The sequence below is a fragment of the Haliotis rubra genome, unplaced genomic scaffold (assembly GCF_003918875.1).
Source record: "Haliotis rubra isolate DU_JTF1 unplaced genomic scaffold, ASM391887v1 Scf685, whole genome shotgun sequence".
Taxonomy (NCBI): Eukaryota; Metazoa; Mollusca; class Gastropoda; order Lepetellida; family Haliotidae; genus Haliotis; species Haliotis rubra.
This window is the reverse complement of record NW_025767396.1, coordinates 527,189-544,057: the sequence shown is the minus strand read 5'-3', so window position 1 is coordinate 544,057 and position 16,869 is coordinate 527,189. Positions and strand designations below refer to the sequence as shown.

The window sequence follows — 16,869 nt, the reverse complement described above, 5'->3', positions numbered from 1 at the left end:
AATCCCCAAATCTCGGATCCATGAAAAAGAATAGGCTGAATTTGACAATCAAATAGTTTAAAGTAAATACTGGGCGTCAACACACCAATTTTACACAAGGCAGATAAAAGACTTATCAATGCTTTCTTAGCTTTCAATGATAATTCAGTAACATATGTTTTCCAGTTCATAGCAGATGTAAACTTAATACCAAGATAAGTATAATGATCAGAGACAATTACAGGTTGGTCATTAAAGGACCACCTTTCTTTAGAAGATATCCGGCCACCTTTTCTAAATATAACAATATTAGTTTTATCTAGGTTAACGGATAAATCCCATGTTTTAGTATACCGTTCCAAAATATTTAACTGGGTTTGTAGACCAACTACAGATTCTGATAAAAGAATTACGTCATCAGCAAATAAGAGAATAAAAAGTTGCATAAAAAGTCTGCATAATGTAAAGGAAATGAACCAAAATGTCATGCTCATTGGCAAGTATGTAAACAAAAACACGTAGATAAGGTGTTACAATATGTATAATGACTGCTCCCTTCCAAATGGGCAGAAGTACATATGCTCCCGACATCCGGGACTCTGGTTCAGTTATAAAGCATCATGGTCCGACCTGAATGTGTTTTTTATCTGTTGTAATGAAGTTGCCATGGTTGGGGAAGATATGAAACATAAGGTATCCTTCACTTCTGATGAAGACAGTGTTTGGTTTAAACATATTTTATTCTATTCAAGAAGAAAGAAAAGGATTGGCAAACAAGCCTAAATGGCTTATATTAATGCCACTCCATAATACATGTGAAGGTTCACATTTGTGCATAATACATATTTATAGTGGTTATAACAAGTTATCTCTGAATAATAACAATCATGGATATCAACAATTTATCTTGGTTCAGTTTCGTTGCCAGTTGATACAAATAAAAAAAATAAGAGAAGCTACAAAACTTTATGAATCAAAACGTTTTGATGTAATAATGAATTGATGGACTGACCGTAGAATATCCATATTCGTCTGGTGAGATACTGAGTTATTGCCATTTAGCACATCCCGCAGGGAGAACCCTTTCACATAGAAATACGATTCGTATCGAGTGGTATTATATTTAGGACACATGAAAAAATAGTGGAATACATCCTCATAATCTTGTGAGCAGGAACAAGAAGCATTATCAGAAATGAAACGATTATACTTATCACTGTTTAAGTCACTGCATCCCAATCTAAGGCGGCAGTGTATTATTTGACAAAATCGACTACCAAAATTTAGATCGAACATTGTGTTGGTATTAACTTGTGGTGTGATTGAATTCTTAAACTGTCCAACAGAGGAAGCGTTTGTAGCATTTGTAGGTAGGTCATTCCACAGTTTAATTGTATCGGGCAAAAACGATTTGGCGTAATTAGCAGATTTGCATCTTATAGTCTGATAATTTTCATTATTCCTAAGATTGTAGTTACTGTTATCAGAAACATTCCCTGGAGCAAGATCACAAAGATAGTCAGGAACCATATGGTTTACCATTTTGTAAAATAATGTTAATTTAAAAGTTTCTCTGTTTCGATAAGGAAGTCATGTTTGTCTCATGATATAGTTTCGCATGGCTTGTACCTCTAACTGTACCGCATATTGTGCGTAAGGCATCTAAGTGAAGGTTTTCTAGTGACAAGGACTGTTCCTTTGTACAATTGTCCCAGATATGACAGCAATAGTCAAACAGAGGTAAGATAAAGGATTTATACATTGTTTCGAGAGTTTTGCGTGATAGTCTATATTTAAAACTGCGAAGGCAGTTAATCATAGGGCTAATTTTCCTTATCATTTCATTAATGTAGGAATGCCAGAGGAGGTTTTCCTGAAAAATAATGCCTAGGTGTTTATGAATCTGCACTTCATTTATAGGTGTACCATTCGTAGAGAGGGGAGGTTTCGTAGAAGGTTTCGTCGTTTTGTGTGAAAACTGGATAGTTTCAGTTTTGTTTGGATTAAATTTTACTTGCCAGGTTTCCGCCCATTTAGATATTCTGTCTAAATCTGAGTTAAGAATAAATGCACTCGTATGGGGATCGTCGATTATTACATAGAGAGATGTATATTACTTTCGATTCCATCAACTATGTCGTTTATGTATATTAAGAATAAAAGAGGTCCAAGGACTGATCCTTGGGGCACCCCGGCTATTATCGGTTTTAATTCTGATTTGTAACCTTGGATAACTACTCTTTGCATTCTATTTTGCAAATAACTTCCAAACCATTTCAGTAACTTCCCATCTATCCCACATGATTTTAGTTTATGGATAATCCCTTTGTGCCAAACTTTATCAAATGCCTTGCTTATATCGCAGAATACAGCTCTTACTTCTTTTCCGTTGTCTATAGCTTTAGCAATAAAGTTATACAAATGCGTGAGTTGGTAAGCTGTTGAATCTCCTGGCATGAATCCAGATTGTAAATTTGAGAGGCAATTGTTATCTCTCATGAAGTTAAGGACATATTTAAATATACATTTTTCAAAGACCTTGGATAAACAAGATGTTAAGGCAACGGGTCTATAGTTCGAACAGTCGTTAATATTACCTTTCTTGTGGATTGGTATAACTGATGATTCTTTCCATATGTCTGGGAAAACTGATGTTTGAAGTGACTTGTTAAAGAGGTTAGTTAATGCTAGTGACAAGGAGGGGGATACCAAACGTAGGAAGCGGTTTCCTATACCATCTGGTCCACTCGCTTTGGTAATGTTTAACGATGATAGAACATCTTCAACATCCTGCTTTGTAAGATATAAATTCCTCATATATTTACTATTATTGTTTAAGGTCATATTTGGAAGATCCTTATTAGGGTCAGCGATTGTTGCCTGGTCGATAAAGTAATTATTTAAAACGTTCGCTATTGATTCTGGTTCTTGATAGACTTCGTTATTGTGGGTAATAGGAGGAAAGGAGGTACTTTCAGATTTTCTGTTCATATAGTTTTTAACTAAACGCCACCATAGTTTAGTGCTATGATTATTGTTTATTTGAGTGTCTAATTTTGTTGTATAATCTTTCTTGGCTTTTCTAACTGCAGAAGTCACTTGATTTCTTAATGATCTAAAAGTAGCCCAGTCATTTTCACCATTTTTTTGTTTCGCTATTTTATGTTGTCGATTTCGTTTCCGCATGAGTTTGCGAATGTTATTATTCATCCAGGGAGTATCTTTACATCTTATTGTAACAATTTTGTTTGGTATATTGGAATCGCAGATATGAGATAAGGTTTTCACAAATGCAACTGTGCTCACATTTATGTCAGGTGATGACAGTACGTTTTCCCAATCAGTATTATCAACGTGGAAGCAGATATCGTCTTTGTTTACCAATGTGTAATCGTAAACTTTTCTCACATATATTTTCGTTGACTTCATACATTCTTTTAATGTTACGGATACTGGACAATGATCGCTACAAAAGGTTCTAAAACATTTGACTCTTTTACCATATCGAGACAAGAAACAAATATCAAATCAATAAGGGTTCTACTGTTTTGGGTGACTCTGGTTGGTGAGTTTATAAGTTGGTGCAAACCGTAAGCCACCATAAGATTGTTTATTTTAGCGTCTAATTTGTTGTAAATATCAATGTTAAAATCTCCAACAATGATTGTATCTAAATCCAAATCCATTGCATCTCCAATCGATTGATCTAACAGGTTCCAATACTGCTCACTTTTGTCTGCTCTGTAGAATACACCTACCAGATACTTTCTGCTTTTGTAGCGGAGCTCTATCCATAATGCTTCCAGACCAATCTTATCTAAGGTTTCTACTCGTTTGGCGATGAATGTGTTCTTAACGTAGACAGCGACCCCACCACCCCGTGTAAGTCTATCTTTTCTAAAGGGACACTGAAAGCCTGGAATAAAAATATTATTATCTAAAATACCTTCATGGAGCCAGGTTTCTGTCAAACAGATAACGTCATATTCGTTCAGTTCTAGACCTATGAGTTCAATTTTATCTTTAACACTACAGGCATTTAAATGGATAATTTTTAGATAAGTATAACACGTTGGTCCTGGGTTGGGATGGATATCACCACAAAGCAATAGCAATAAGGTTAGGAATAGAGATATTCTAGCATCGTAATGGCACGTCATCATTACTACAAACTTTCGAAGGTTTAATAGATGTGTTTTCCAGAAGAGATTTTAGAGAGAACAAACCCACCGATTGCCTGTATTGAGAAATGTTAACTGGCATTATCGGTCGTTATGAGATCAAATGAATGGCGACAATGGTGGGGATACAAACTAGAACTGGTATAAACTGGCCACGAAACATGAATTAAGTCACGTCTGCAAAATGGCAACAATCAATTACATTCTGAATACAAATTATAACATTTAGAAACATACATGCACTTATGTGAAAACAGATCATTTGTCATGAAGGGGAAAAGTCACGAACAGTAATTGTTGTAAAGAACGGTAAAAGTAAGAAGGCAGATTATAACCATGATCTGCCGGTTAGAAAGGGGTAAAAAGGACATTCATGGAGTTTACAAGAAAACGAAAATTTAGAAACACCAACTGTGAAAAGAAATTGTAAACCCGTTTACGAGATGTAAACCTGCATGCTAAAACACATGCAATCAAACAAATGACATATATATTTGTCGTATAATGTTGATTAACTTCAATAACATGAAAGTGAATGGGAAAACACACACACGAGACCAACAGAAAATCCCCAATACAATCAAGCTAACATAATGAAAAGAAACTTACACGTTAATCACGTCGCGCCACGTCAATATCGCATGCTTTTCTCGTGCATATCTGTTTTCATGCCATTTCATATCATGTCGAGCATGATTAAAGCGTGCATCAAGCAGGATTAACTGTTTCTACAAGTTTATAAGCGTTATGGCTGATTTGTAATACCGAGATGCATTGCATAATATTGTGATGTAACTCGGTTTGCACAGTTTAAACACATTAGGAAAATATCTACAACAGGATATTAAGAAATATGATGGGATTGCAACGTTGAATGAAGTAAATTTAACCACAGCATCATCAATGCACTCTTCTCCCGGGCGGTATGCCGTTTTCATGCTAGTTCAAACCGTGACATACATGATTAAGTCGGGAAACAAGATTTACTCATTTGCAAAACATCACTGAGATGACTCGTAATTACAGAAACACATAATGTTTGTAATCTCCGTTATGTAGTAACATTATTAAGGTAATAAGTTATTCAGAGTGAGTGCATACTAAAACACATGCAATCAAAGAAGACATATATATTTGTCGTATAATGTTGGCTAACTTCAATAACATGAAAGTGAAGGGGAAAGACACACACATAAAAGACCAACAGAAAATCCATAACATGAAAGTGAAGGGGAAAACACACACAAAAAGACCAACAGAGAATCCCCAATACAATCAAGCTAACATAATGAAAAGAAACTTACACGTTAATCACGTCGCGCCATGTCAATATCGCATGCTTTTCTCGTGCATATCTGTTTTCATGCCATTTCATATCATGTCGAGCATGATTAAAGCGTGCATCAAGCAGGATTAACTGTTTCTACAAGTTTATAAGCGTTATGGCTGATTTGAATACCGAGATGCATTGCATAATATTGTGATGTAACTCGTTTTGCACAGTTAAACACATTAGGAAAATATCTACAAAAGGATATTAAGAAATATGATGGGATTGCAACGTTGAATGAAGTAAAATTAACCACAGAATCATCAATGCACTCTTCTCCAGGGCGGTATGCCGTTTTCATGATAATTCAAACCGTGACATACATGATTAAGTCGGGAAACAAGATTGACTCATTAGCAAAACATCACTGAGATGACTCGTAATTATAGAAACACATAATGTTTGTAATCTCCGTTATGTTATAACATTATTAAGGTAATAAGTCATTCAGAGTGAGTGCATACTAAAACACATGCAATCAAAGAAGACATATATATTTGTCGTATAATGTTGGCTAACTTCAATAACATGAAAGTGAAGGGGGAAGACACACACAAAAGACCAACAGAAAATCCATAACATGAAAGTGAAGGGGAAAAACACACACAAAAGACCAACAGAGAATCCCCAATACAATCAAGCTAACATAATGAAAAAGAAACTTACACGTGAATCACGTCGCGCCATGTCAATATCGCATGCTTTTCTCGTGCATATCTGTTTTCATGCCATTTCATATCATGTCGAGCATGATTAAAGCGTGCATCAAGCAGGATTAACTGTTTCTACAAGTTTATATAAGCGTTATGGCTGATTTGAATACCGAGATGCATTGCATAATATTGTGATGTAACTCGGTTTGCACAGTTTAAACACATTAGGAATATATCTACAAAAGGATATTAAGAAATATGATGGGATTGCAACGTTGAATGAAGTAAAATTAACCACAGAATCATCAATGCACTCTTCTCCAGGGCGGTATGCCGTTTTCATGTTAGTTCAAACCGTGACATACATGATTAAGTCGGGAAACAAGATTTACTCATTTGCAAAACATCACTGAGATGACTCGTAATTACAGAAACACATAATGTTTGTAATCTCCGTTATGTAGTAACAATTATTAAGGTAATAAGTCATTCAGAGTGAGTGCATACTAAAACACATGCAATCAAAGAAGACATATATATTTGTCGTATAATGTTGGCTAACTTCAATAACATGAAAGTGAAGGGGGAAGACACACACAAAAGACCAACAGAAAATCCATAACATGAAAGTGAAGGGGAAAAACACACACAAAAGACCAACAGAGAATCCCCAATACAATCAAGCTAACATAATGAAAAAGAAACTTACACGTGAATCACGTCGCGCCATGTCAATATCGCATGCTTTTCTCGTGCATATCTGTTTTCATGCCATTTCATATCATGTCGAGCATGATTAAAGCGTGCATCAAGCAGGATTAACTGTTTCTACAAGTTTATAAGCGTTATGGCTGATTTGTAATACCGAGATGCATTGCATAATATTGTGATGTAACTCGGTTTGCACAGTTAAACACATTAGGAAAATATCTACAAAAGGATATTAAGAAATATGATAGGATTGCAACGTTGAATGAAGTAAAAATTAACCACAGAATCATCAATGCACTCTTCTCTTCCAGGGCGGTATGCCGTTTTCATGCTAATTCAAACCGTGACATACATGATTAAGTCGGGAAACAAGATTTACTCATTTGCAAAACATCACTGAGATGACTCGTAATTACAGAAACACATAATGTTTGTAATCTCCGTTATGTAGTAACATTATTAAGGTAATAAGTCATTCAGAGTGAGTGCATACTAAAACACATGCAATCAAAGAAGACATATATATTTGTCGTATAATGTTGGCTAACTTCAATAACATGAAAGTGAAGGGGGAAGACACACACAAAAGACCAACAGAAAATCCATAACATGAAAGTGAAGGGGAAAAACACACACAAAGTACTAACAGAGAATCCCCAATACAATCAAGCTAACATAATGAAAAAGAAACTTACACGTGAATCACGTCGCGCCATGTCAATATCGCATGCTTTTCTCGTGCATATCTGTTTTCATGCCATTTCATATCATTTCGAGCATGATTAAAGCGTGCATCAAGCAGGATTAACTGTTTCTACAAGTTTATAAGCGTTATGGCTGATTTGTAATACCGAGATGCATTGCATAATATTGTGATGTAACTCGGTTTGCACAGTTTAAACACATTAGGAATATATCTACAAAAGGATATTAAGAAATATGATGGGATTGCAACGTTGAATGAAGTAAAATTAACCACAGAATCATCAATGCACTCTTCTCCAGGGCGGTATGCCGTTTTCATGCTAGTTCAAAACCGTGACATACATGATTAAGTCGGGAAACAAGATTTACTCATTTGCAAAACATCACTGAGATGACTCGTAATTACAGAAACACATAATGTTTGTAATCTCCGTTATGTAGTAACAATTATTAAGGTAATAAGTCATTCCAGAGTGAGTGCATACTAAAACACACATACAATCAAAGAAGACATATATATTTGTCGTATAATGTTGGCTAACTTCAATAACATGAAAGTGAAGGGGGAAGACACACACAAAAGACCAACAGAAAATCCATAACATGAAAGTGAAGGGGAAAAACACACACAAAATACTAACAGAGAATCCCCAATACAATCAAGCTAACATAATGAAAAAGAAACTTACACGTGAATCACGTCGCGCCATGTCAATATCGCATGCTTTTCTCGTGCATATCTGTTTTCATGCCATTTCATATCATGTCGAGCATGATTAAAGCGTGCATCAAGCAGGATTAACTGTTTCTACAAGTTTATAAGCGTTATGGCTGATTTGAATACCGAGATGCATTGCATAATATTGTGATGTAACTCGGTTTGCAAAGTTAAACACATTAGGAAAATATCTACAAAAGGATATTAAGAAATATGATAGGATTGCAACGTTGAATGAAGTAAAAATTAACCACAGAATCATCAATGCACTCTTCTCCAGGGCGGTATGCCGTTTTCATGCTAATTCAAACCGTGACATACATGATTAAGTCGGGAAACAAGATTTACTCATTTGCAAAACATCACTGAGATGACTCGTAATTACAGAAACACATAATGTTTGTAATCTCCGTTATGTAGTAACATTATTAAGGTAATAAGTCATTCAGAGTGAGTGCATACTAAAACACATGCAATCAAAGAAGACATATATATTTGTCGTATAATGTTGGCTAACTTCAATAACATGAAAGTGAAGGGGGAAGACACACACAAAAGACCAACAGAAAATCCATAACATGAAAGTGAAGGGGAAAAACACACACAAAAGACCAACAGAGATCCCCCAATACAATCAAGCTAACATAATGAAAAAGAAACTTACACGTGAATCACGTCGCGCCATGTCAATATCGCATGCTTTTCTCGTGCATATCTGTTTTCATGCCATTTCATATCATGTCGAGCATGATTAAAACGTGCATCAAGCAGGATTAACTGTTTCTACAAGTTTATAAGCGTTATGGCTGATTTGTAATACCGAGATGCATTGCATAATATTGTGATGTAACTCGGTTTGCACAGTTTAAACACATTAGGAATATATCTACAAAAGGATATTAAGAAATATGATGGGATTGCAACGTTGAATGAAGTAAAATTAACCACAGAATCATCAATGCACTCTTCTCCAGGGCGGTATGCCGTTTTCATGCTAGTTCAAACCGTGACATACATGATTAAGTCGGGAAACAAGATTGACTCATTTGCAAAACATCACTGAGATGACTCGTAATTACAGAAACACATAATGTTTGTAATCTCCGTTATGTAGTAACATTATTAAGGTAATAAGTCATTCAGAGTGAGTGCATACTAAAACACATGCAATCAAAGAAGACATATATATTTGTCGTATAATGTTGGCTAACTTCAATAACATGAAAGTGAAGGGGGAAGACACACACAAAAGACCAACAGAAAATCCATAACATGAAAGTGAAGGGGAAAAACACACACAAAAGACCAACAGAAAATCCCCAATACAATCAAGCTAACATAATGAAAAAGAAACTTACACGTGAATCACGTCGCGCCATGTCAATATCGCATGCTTTTCTCGTGCATATCTGTTTTCATGCCATTTCATATCATGTCGAGCATGATTAAAGCGTGCATCAAGCAGGATTAACTGTTTCTACAAGTTTATAAGCGTTATGGCTGATTTGAATACCGAGATGCATTGCATAATATTGTGATGTAACTCGGTTTGCACAGTTAAACACATTAGGAAAATATCTACAAAAGGATATTAAGAAATATGATAGGATTGCAACGTTGAATGAAGTAAAATTAACCACAGAATCATCAATGCACTCTTCTCCAGGGCGGTATGCCGTTTTCATGCTAGTTCAAACCGTGACATACATGATTAAGTCGGGAAACAAGATTTACTCATTTGCAAAACATCACTGAGATGACTCGTAATTACAGAAACACATAATGTTTGTAATCTCCGTTATGTAGTAACAATTATTAAGGTAATAAGTCATTCAGAGTGAGTGCATACTAAAACACATGCAATCAAAGAAGACATATATATTTGTCGTATAATGTTGGCTAACTTCAATAACATGAAAGTGAAGGGGGAAGACACACACAAAAGACCAACAGAAAATCCATAACATGAAAGTGAAGGGGAAAAACACACACAAAAGACCAACAGAGATCTAATACAATCAAGCTAACATAATGAAAAGAAAACTTACATTGAATCACGTCGCGCCATGTCAATATCGCATGCTTTTCTCGTGCATATGCATCTGTTTTCATGCCATTTCATATCATGTCGAGCATGATTAAAGCGTGCATCAAGCAGGATTAACTGTTTTACAAGTTTATAAGCGTTATGGCTGATTTGTAATACCGAGATGCATTGCATAATATTGTGATGTAACTCGGTTTGCTACAGTTCTAAACACATTAGGAATATAACTACAAAAGGATATTAAGAAATATGATGGGATTGCAACGTTGAATGAAGTAAAATTAACCACAGAATCATCAATGCACTCTTCTCCAGGGCGGTATGCCGTTTTCATGCTAGTTCAAACCGTGACATACATGATTAAGTCGGGAAACAAGATTGACTCATTTGCAAAACATCACTGAGATGACTCGTAATTACAGAAACACATAATGTTTGTAATCTCCGTTATGTAGTAACATTATTAAGGTAATAAGTCATTCAGAGTGAGTGCATACTAAAACACATGCAATCAAAGAAGACATATATATTTGTCGTATAATGTTGGCTAACTTCAATAACATGAAAGTGAAGGGGGAAGACACACACAAAAGACCAACAGAAAATCCATAACATGAAAGTGAAGGGGAAAAACACACACAAAATACTAACAGAGAATCCCCAATACAATCAAGCTAACATAATGAAAAAGAAACTTACACGTGAATCACGTCGCGCCATGTCAATATCGCATGCTTTTCTCGTGCATATCTGTTTTCATGCCATTTCATATCATGTCGAGCATGATTAAAGCGTGCATCAAGCAGGATTAACTGTTTCTACAAGTTTATAAGCGTTATGGCTGATTTGAATACCGAGATGCATTGCATAATATTGTGATGTAACTCGGTTTGCACAGTTTAAACACATTAGGAAAATATCTACAAAAGGATATTAAGAAATATGATAGGATTGCAACGTTGAATGAAGTAAAATTAACCACAGAATCATCAATGCACTCTTCTCCAGGGCGGTATGCCGTTTTCATGCTAATTCAAACCGTGACATACATGATTAAGTCGGGAAACAAGATTTACTCATTTGCAAAACATCACTGAGATGACTCGTAATTACAGAAACACATAATGTTTGTAATCTCCGTTATGTAGTAACAATTATTAAGGTAATAAGTCATTCAGAGTGAGTGCATACTAAAACACATGCAATCAAAGAAGACATATATATTTGTCGTATAATGTTGGCTAACTTCAATAACATGAAAGTGAAGGGGGAAGACACACACAAAAGACCAACAGAAAATCCCCAATACAATCAAGCTAACATAATGAAAAAGAAACTTACACGTGAATCACGTCGCGCCATGTCAATATTGCATGCTTTTCTCGTGCATATCTGTTTTCATGCCATTTCATATCATGTCGAGCATGATTAAAGCGTGCATCAAGCAGGATTAACTGTTTCTACAAGTTTATAAGCGTTATGGCTGATTTGTAATACCGAGATGCATTGCATAATATTGTGATGTAACTCGGTTTGCACAGTTTAAACACATTAGGAATATATCTACAAAAGGATATTAAGAAATATGATGGGATTGCAACGTTGAATGAAGTAAAATTAACCACAGAATCATCAATGCACTCTTCTCCAGGGCGGTATGCCGTTTTCATGCTAGTTCAAACCGTGACATACATGATTAAGTCGGGAAACAAGATTGACTCATTTGCAAAACATCACTGAGATGACTCGTAATTATAGAAACACATAATGTTTGTAATCTCCGTTATGTTATTACATTATTAAGGTAATAAGTCATTCAGAGTGAGTGCATACTAAAACACATGCAATCAAAGAAGACATATATATTTGTCGTATAATGTTGGTTAACTTCAGTAACATGAAAGTGAAGGGGAAAAACACACACAAAAGACCAACAGAAACTCCCCAATACAGTCAAGCTAACGTAATGAAAAGGAAACTTACACGTGAATCACGTCGCAGTGTTTCAATGCAGTCTCACTTGAGTGACGACACACGTATCATCAATGCCTTCGTCAACCAAATTATTGTATATAATTCTGATGAAATAGCTTCATTAGAGTTCGCCATAGCAACGTTTTCGCAGTTGGGGTAGGCATAAATACAGACAGTCAGTCAAAGATCCCTCTGTGGCTGACTTGTTTACTCACTGTTATCCACTCAGGTCTGGCATGATGTGTGCAGTGGTACCTGGAGGATTCAAAGTTACTCTCACGAGTCCAGATCTCTCCGAATGTAGGATGGCCACAAGATCTGGTATTTTCTTATCAAAAACTTTCGAAAGATCTTTCATTTCATTAGCCTTCGAACGGAGTTGCGCAGCCACAGCAGATGGTCTTCTTTCAATTAACTCCACAACATTTGAAATCAACTTGTACACGTCTAAAGGTACCAGAAGGGCGGACAGGAACACTCCTACAAACTTTGATATCTTAAGTCCATTTACAACGATGTCGTCCATAACATTGAAAACAGTCAGCAGCACTGTGCGATGTGCTACAGTCAACACTGATGCCAGGACAACCTTCTCTTGGACGTTCATTTCATCTCGAAGGCTTTTGCAAACATACTCGAATTTCAATAAAAATCTTTTGGCTTCTTGGATCTTGTCCTTCGTCTTTCCTCCCACAACAAGTGACACTGTTACTTCACCTACACCCCCTCCAACACCGACAGCAACACCCACTAGTGCAAGGGGCATTCCGATGGGGCCAAGCAAGAAACCGGATATTGACAGAGCAGCTCCAATGAGTCCCGTGCCTGCACAAATTACTTTCGTGAGTCGCTTGTTTTGTTCAAGTTCATCTACATCTGCTGCAATTTCCATCAATTTTTTGCTCACTGTGTTGGAAAGGTCGTTGCATTGTGTTAATGCGCTGATAAGTTTCTCTATTCCGTCTCTGCAACATATAGAATAGTTACAGATCATATACGAAATGGAAAGACATATCTACTACTTAATATGTTGACATTACATTTGAGTCTGCATCAAGGTCCATCTGTCTGTTATTTGTGTTAGTTCACGTTGTCAAGTCTGTATCAAAGGGTGTATCCGTCTAGAACTAAACATACTTTTAAAATGAAGCTTTGAAGATATCAGTGTCATTCTCACAAAATATATATCGTGGCTGTCAGGAATGTCTTCCTGCATACAACGAAGCACTTTTGATTGATTACAAATTTAATCTTCAGTGGTTGTCTAAAAAAATTACATATATTCTTTGTGCAATTATCTTTTTACGTCAAATGCAAACATCTCACCCTCTGTTTTATTTGTGAGTGAGTGAGTGTGTTTAGTTTATGCCACACTCAGCAATATTCCAGCAATATGGCAGCAGTCTGTAAATAATCGAGTCTGGACCAGACAATTCAGTATTCAACAGCATGAGCATCGATCTGCGCAATTGGGAACCGATGACATGTGTAAACCAAGTCAGAGAGCCTGACCACCCGATCCCGTTAGTCGCCTCTTACGACAAGCATGGGTTACTGAAGATCAATATTCTAACTCGGCTCTTCACGGGTCCTGTTTTATTTGTAATGATAATAATATTTTGCCTTATGACCATCTCAGGGAATGTCTGTAAGCGTGTGAGTGCTCTACACATCATGTCATAAAAAGGCAACTAAGCAATGCATTTCAATCTTAATATGCTCGATCAAATTATTAGTGGCAACAAAATTCTCAAAGTAGCACTCACCCTGGATGGTCGTCCTTCTCTCCTTGAAATGAACATACTCCTATGGCGCTGATAAGATTCTCAAAGTCTTGCCTTCTTATTCCAAACATGTCAGGAATGCATATTGAATATGCATACGTTTCGAGTTCTGTTATTTTTTCCGTGAAGGTCTTCCTCGAGGAGACATCGGAGACCGACACAACTTCCGTAAAAAAAATGAAATTGTCTTTTGTGTAAAGTCGAACAGCATCTGATAGGTCTCGCCCAAGTTGGCAGTTGTAAGTGAGAATGTCCTCAGAAGGTCTACGTCCATCATGGACGGTTAACACAAATCCGAACCTGCGGGGAATTAAAATGACAGCTTCACAAATAATTTCAAAAGGAAGAATAGCGTCAGGAGAAAGTTTCAGAGCAGTTCGGACAGATTCTTCTACGAAGGCAAAACACGACCCGTCGTCATTTTCTTCACTGAGTTCTGAAGCTCGATTAATCACTTCTTTTGCAACTTCTGCCTTCCTTCTGTCCAGGTTTATCTTAGGCTCTGTTCGTTTCCCTAAAACAGCAAACACCATCAATCAATCACACAAATTGTACTCATGAAATGAAAATTGTGTTTTGACTAGCACTTCAATTTCAATTTTATAAATGCAGCCTGCAGTCACTTAGTCAAATTTGAACCCATGCTTCTGACATACATGAGTCATAAATAGAGACCTTTATATAATCACCCGGGGAGATATTACCTGCAAAGGAAATTCTCAATCATACTGATACTTTAGATGTACTTACAATCGTGGTGCTTTTCTGGACGATCTGAAACGATATCGTAAAACCAATTTGAACTTAAATATTAAAAGCTTTCACGTGGATAGAACGTGCATACGCATACGAATTTTTGACAATTCATAAAATATGTATTTCATTCAATATTACCGACTTCACATATTCACATATACTCATGTTTCGCCCAAGAATTCAAGCACCAGTGAGTCAATCAATATTTCTTTAATAGTGAGTGAGTGAGTGAGTATGGTTTTACGCGGCATTTAGCAATATTCCAACAATATCAGGGTGTGGGGACACCAGAAATGGCCTTCACACATTGTGCCCATGCGGAGGAATCGAAGCGTGAGTAGGTGAGTGAGTATGGTTTTACGCGGCATTTAGCAATATTCCAACAATATCAGGGTGGGGGACACCAGAAATGGGCTTCACACATTGTGCCCATGTGAGGAAGGAATCGAAGCCGGACCCGCAAATGCTTTAACCACTAGGCTACACCCCTATTTCATTAATAAGGTTGCTTCGGATTATCGATTGTACATCGATTAAATGAGTCCAGACACGATGCCACACTCATCAACGTTACAAAGCCCCAAGTATAGTTGCCTATTACAAGTATTTTATATCATTATGGTGTCAATAGGAAATTATAGATTATGGTTGGTTTGTTGTTTAACGCCCAACTCAGCAATATTCCAGCTATATGGTTGCGGTTTGTAAATAATCGAGTCTGAACCAGACAATCCAGTGATGAGCATCATGAACATAGATCTACGCAATTGGGATACGATGACATGTGTCAACCGAGTCAGCGAGCCTGACAACCAGATCCTCGCCTCTTACGACAAGCATGGTTTGCTAAAGACTAATTTCTAACCCGGATCTTCACGCTATAGGTTACGAGGAATAGGAACATCTAACGAAAAAGATAAAAAAAGAAAAGAAAAATTCCATCAAAATAATACATTACCAGTCTTGTGTTTTCTTGTCATTGCCTCATACCACTCTTCAGGCGCGATTTGTCTGAGTTGGCCATTGTGTACTTTGTATGATACAGGCCCGGTTGTGGCATAGAACAATATACCATTCATTGGAGCAATGGAACATTCCAAGACACGTTTACCAAACTCGTTGTAGTGAACCTTGATTATAAAGTAGGAGGAAACAGAAGGAATGAACTCCCCACTATAGTTGCAAAACAGTGTCGAGTTCCTAAAGAGTGCCTCCAATTGACGAATGACCCGTGTATCCACAAAACCCTCGGGAATGCCTTCAAGCTCGATTTTCTTGGTTTTGTATCGTTGAAATGATATTTCAGTTTCTCCAACTCCGAGAAAATATGACCCGCCTTCTGGAAGTTTGGCAAAGGCTGTCAAGTATTCACGAAGTCCAAGTTCCTTCCAAATGTAAAGTGCCGTTTTTTCGGGATTATTCTTCAGTTCTTCCTCAAGAAATGATGGTGGTTTGAACCGTTTGAATTGTACTTCACGATTTTCTTTAGAGAAGTGTGTTCCACGTATCTTTGGACGCATCTTCCTCGCTTGGGGTTTTGAGATCAAGATCTCTGACACAACCTCAGCGGGGGCTTCTAGGATCCTATCATCTAGAGCCACACATGTGTTCAGTTCTTGTGTTACGAATCGGGAGCTACCATTTACACAAAAGAGAACATATTCCCTGTATCTACTGTCTAATTCTCCAATTGACACTGTCTTAAATGCATTGGAATAAAGCTGTCCTCTTTCTAACAATGAATGTAACTTTTCGGCCACCATTTCATCCAGATAGCCAAGGTAGAAATCGCCCTGTGACATCAATGCCGTAAGTAATGTGAATAAGTATTGTACCTCCATGTGAATTCATCAAGGCTGAAGCGTATTTTGCAAGATTCTCATCCCACATTGCAAGACGTTTGGCATCTTCTTTTTTCTAATATTTCTCCCAGACCTGTCTGTGGAAGAAAAGGATTAATGAAACCTACATCCCAATGTAATTTGAAAAAAACATGTTTGAGGGAAACATCTTCTGGGCAGGCCCTTGATG

General features: G+C 36.8%; 1 protein-coding gene across 1 annotated transcript; it reads right to left on the bottom strand.

The window, feature by feature from the left end:
- Positions 1-12,327: 12,327 nt before the first annotated feature.
- On the bottom strand, positions 12,328-16,643 carry LOC124258182. The gene is made up of 4 exons (XM_046692237.1): positions 15,797-16,643; positions 14,833-14,856; positions 14,065-14,596; positions 12,328-13,263 (listed from the first exon to the last, which is right to left on the bottom strand). The coding sequence occupies exons 1-4, from the start codon at positions 16,638-16,640 to the stop codon at positions 12,516-12,518; spliced, it is 2,148 nt and encodes a 715-aa protein (XP_046548193.1). The 5' UTR covers positions 16,641-16,643; the 3' UTR covers positions 12,328-12,515.
- Between the last annotated feature and the right edge of the window lie 226 nt (positions 16,644-16,869).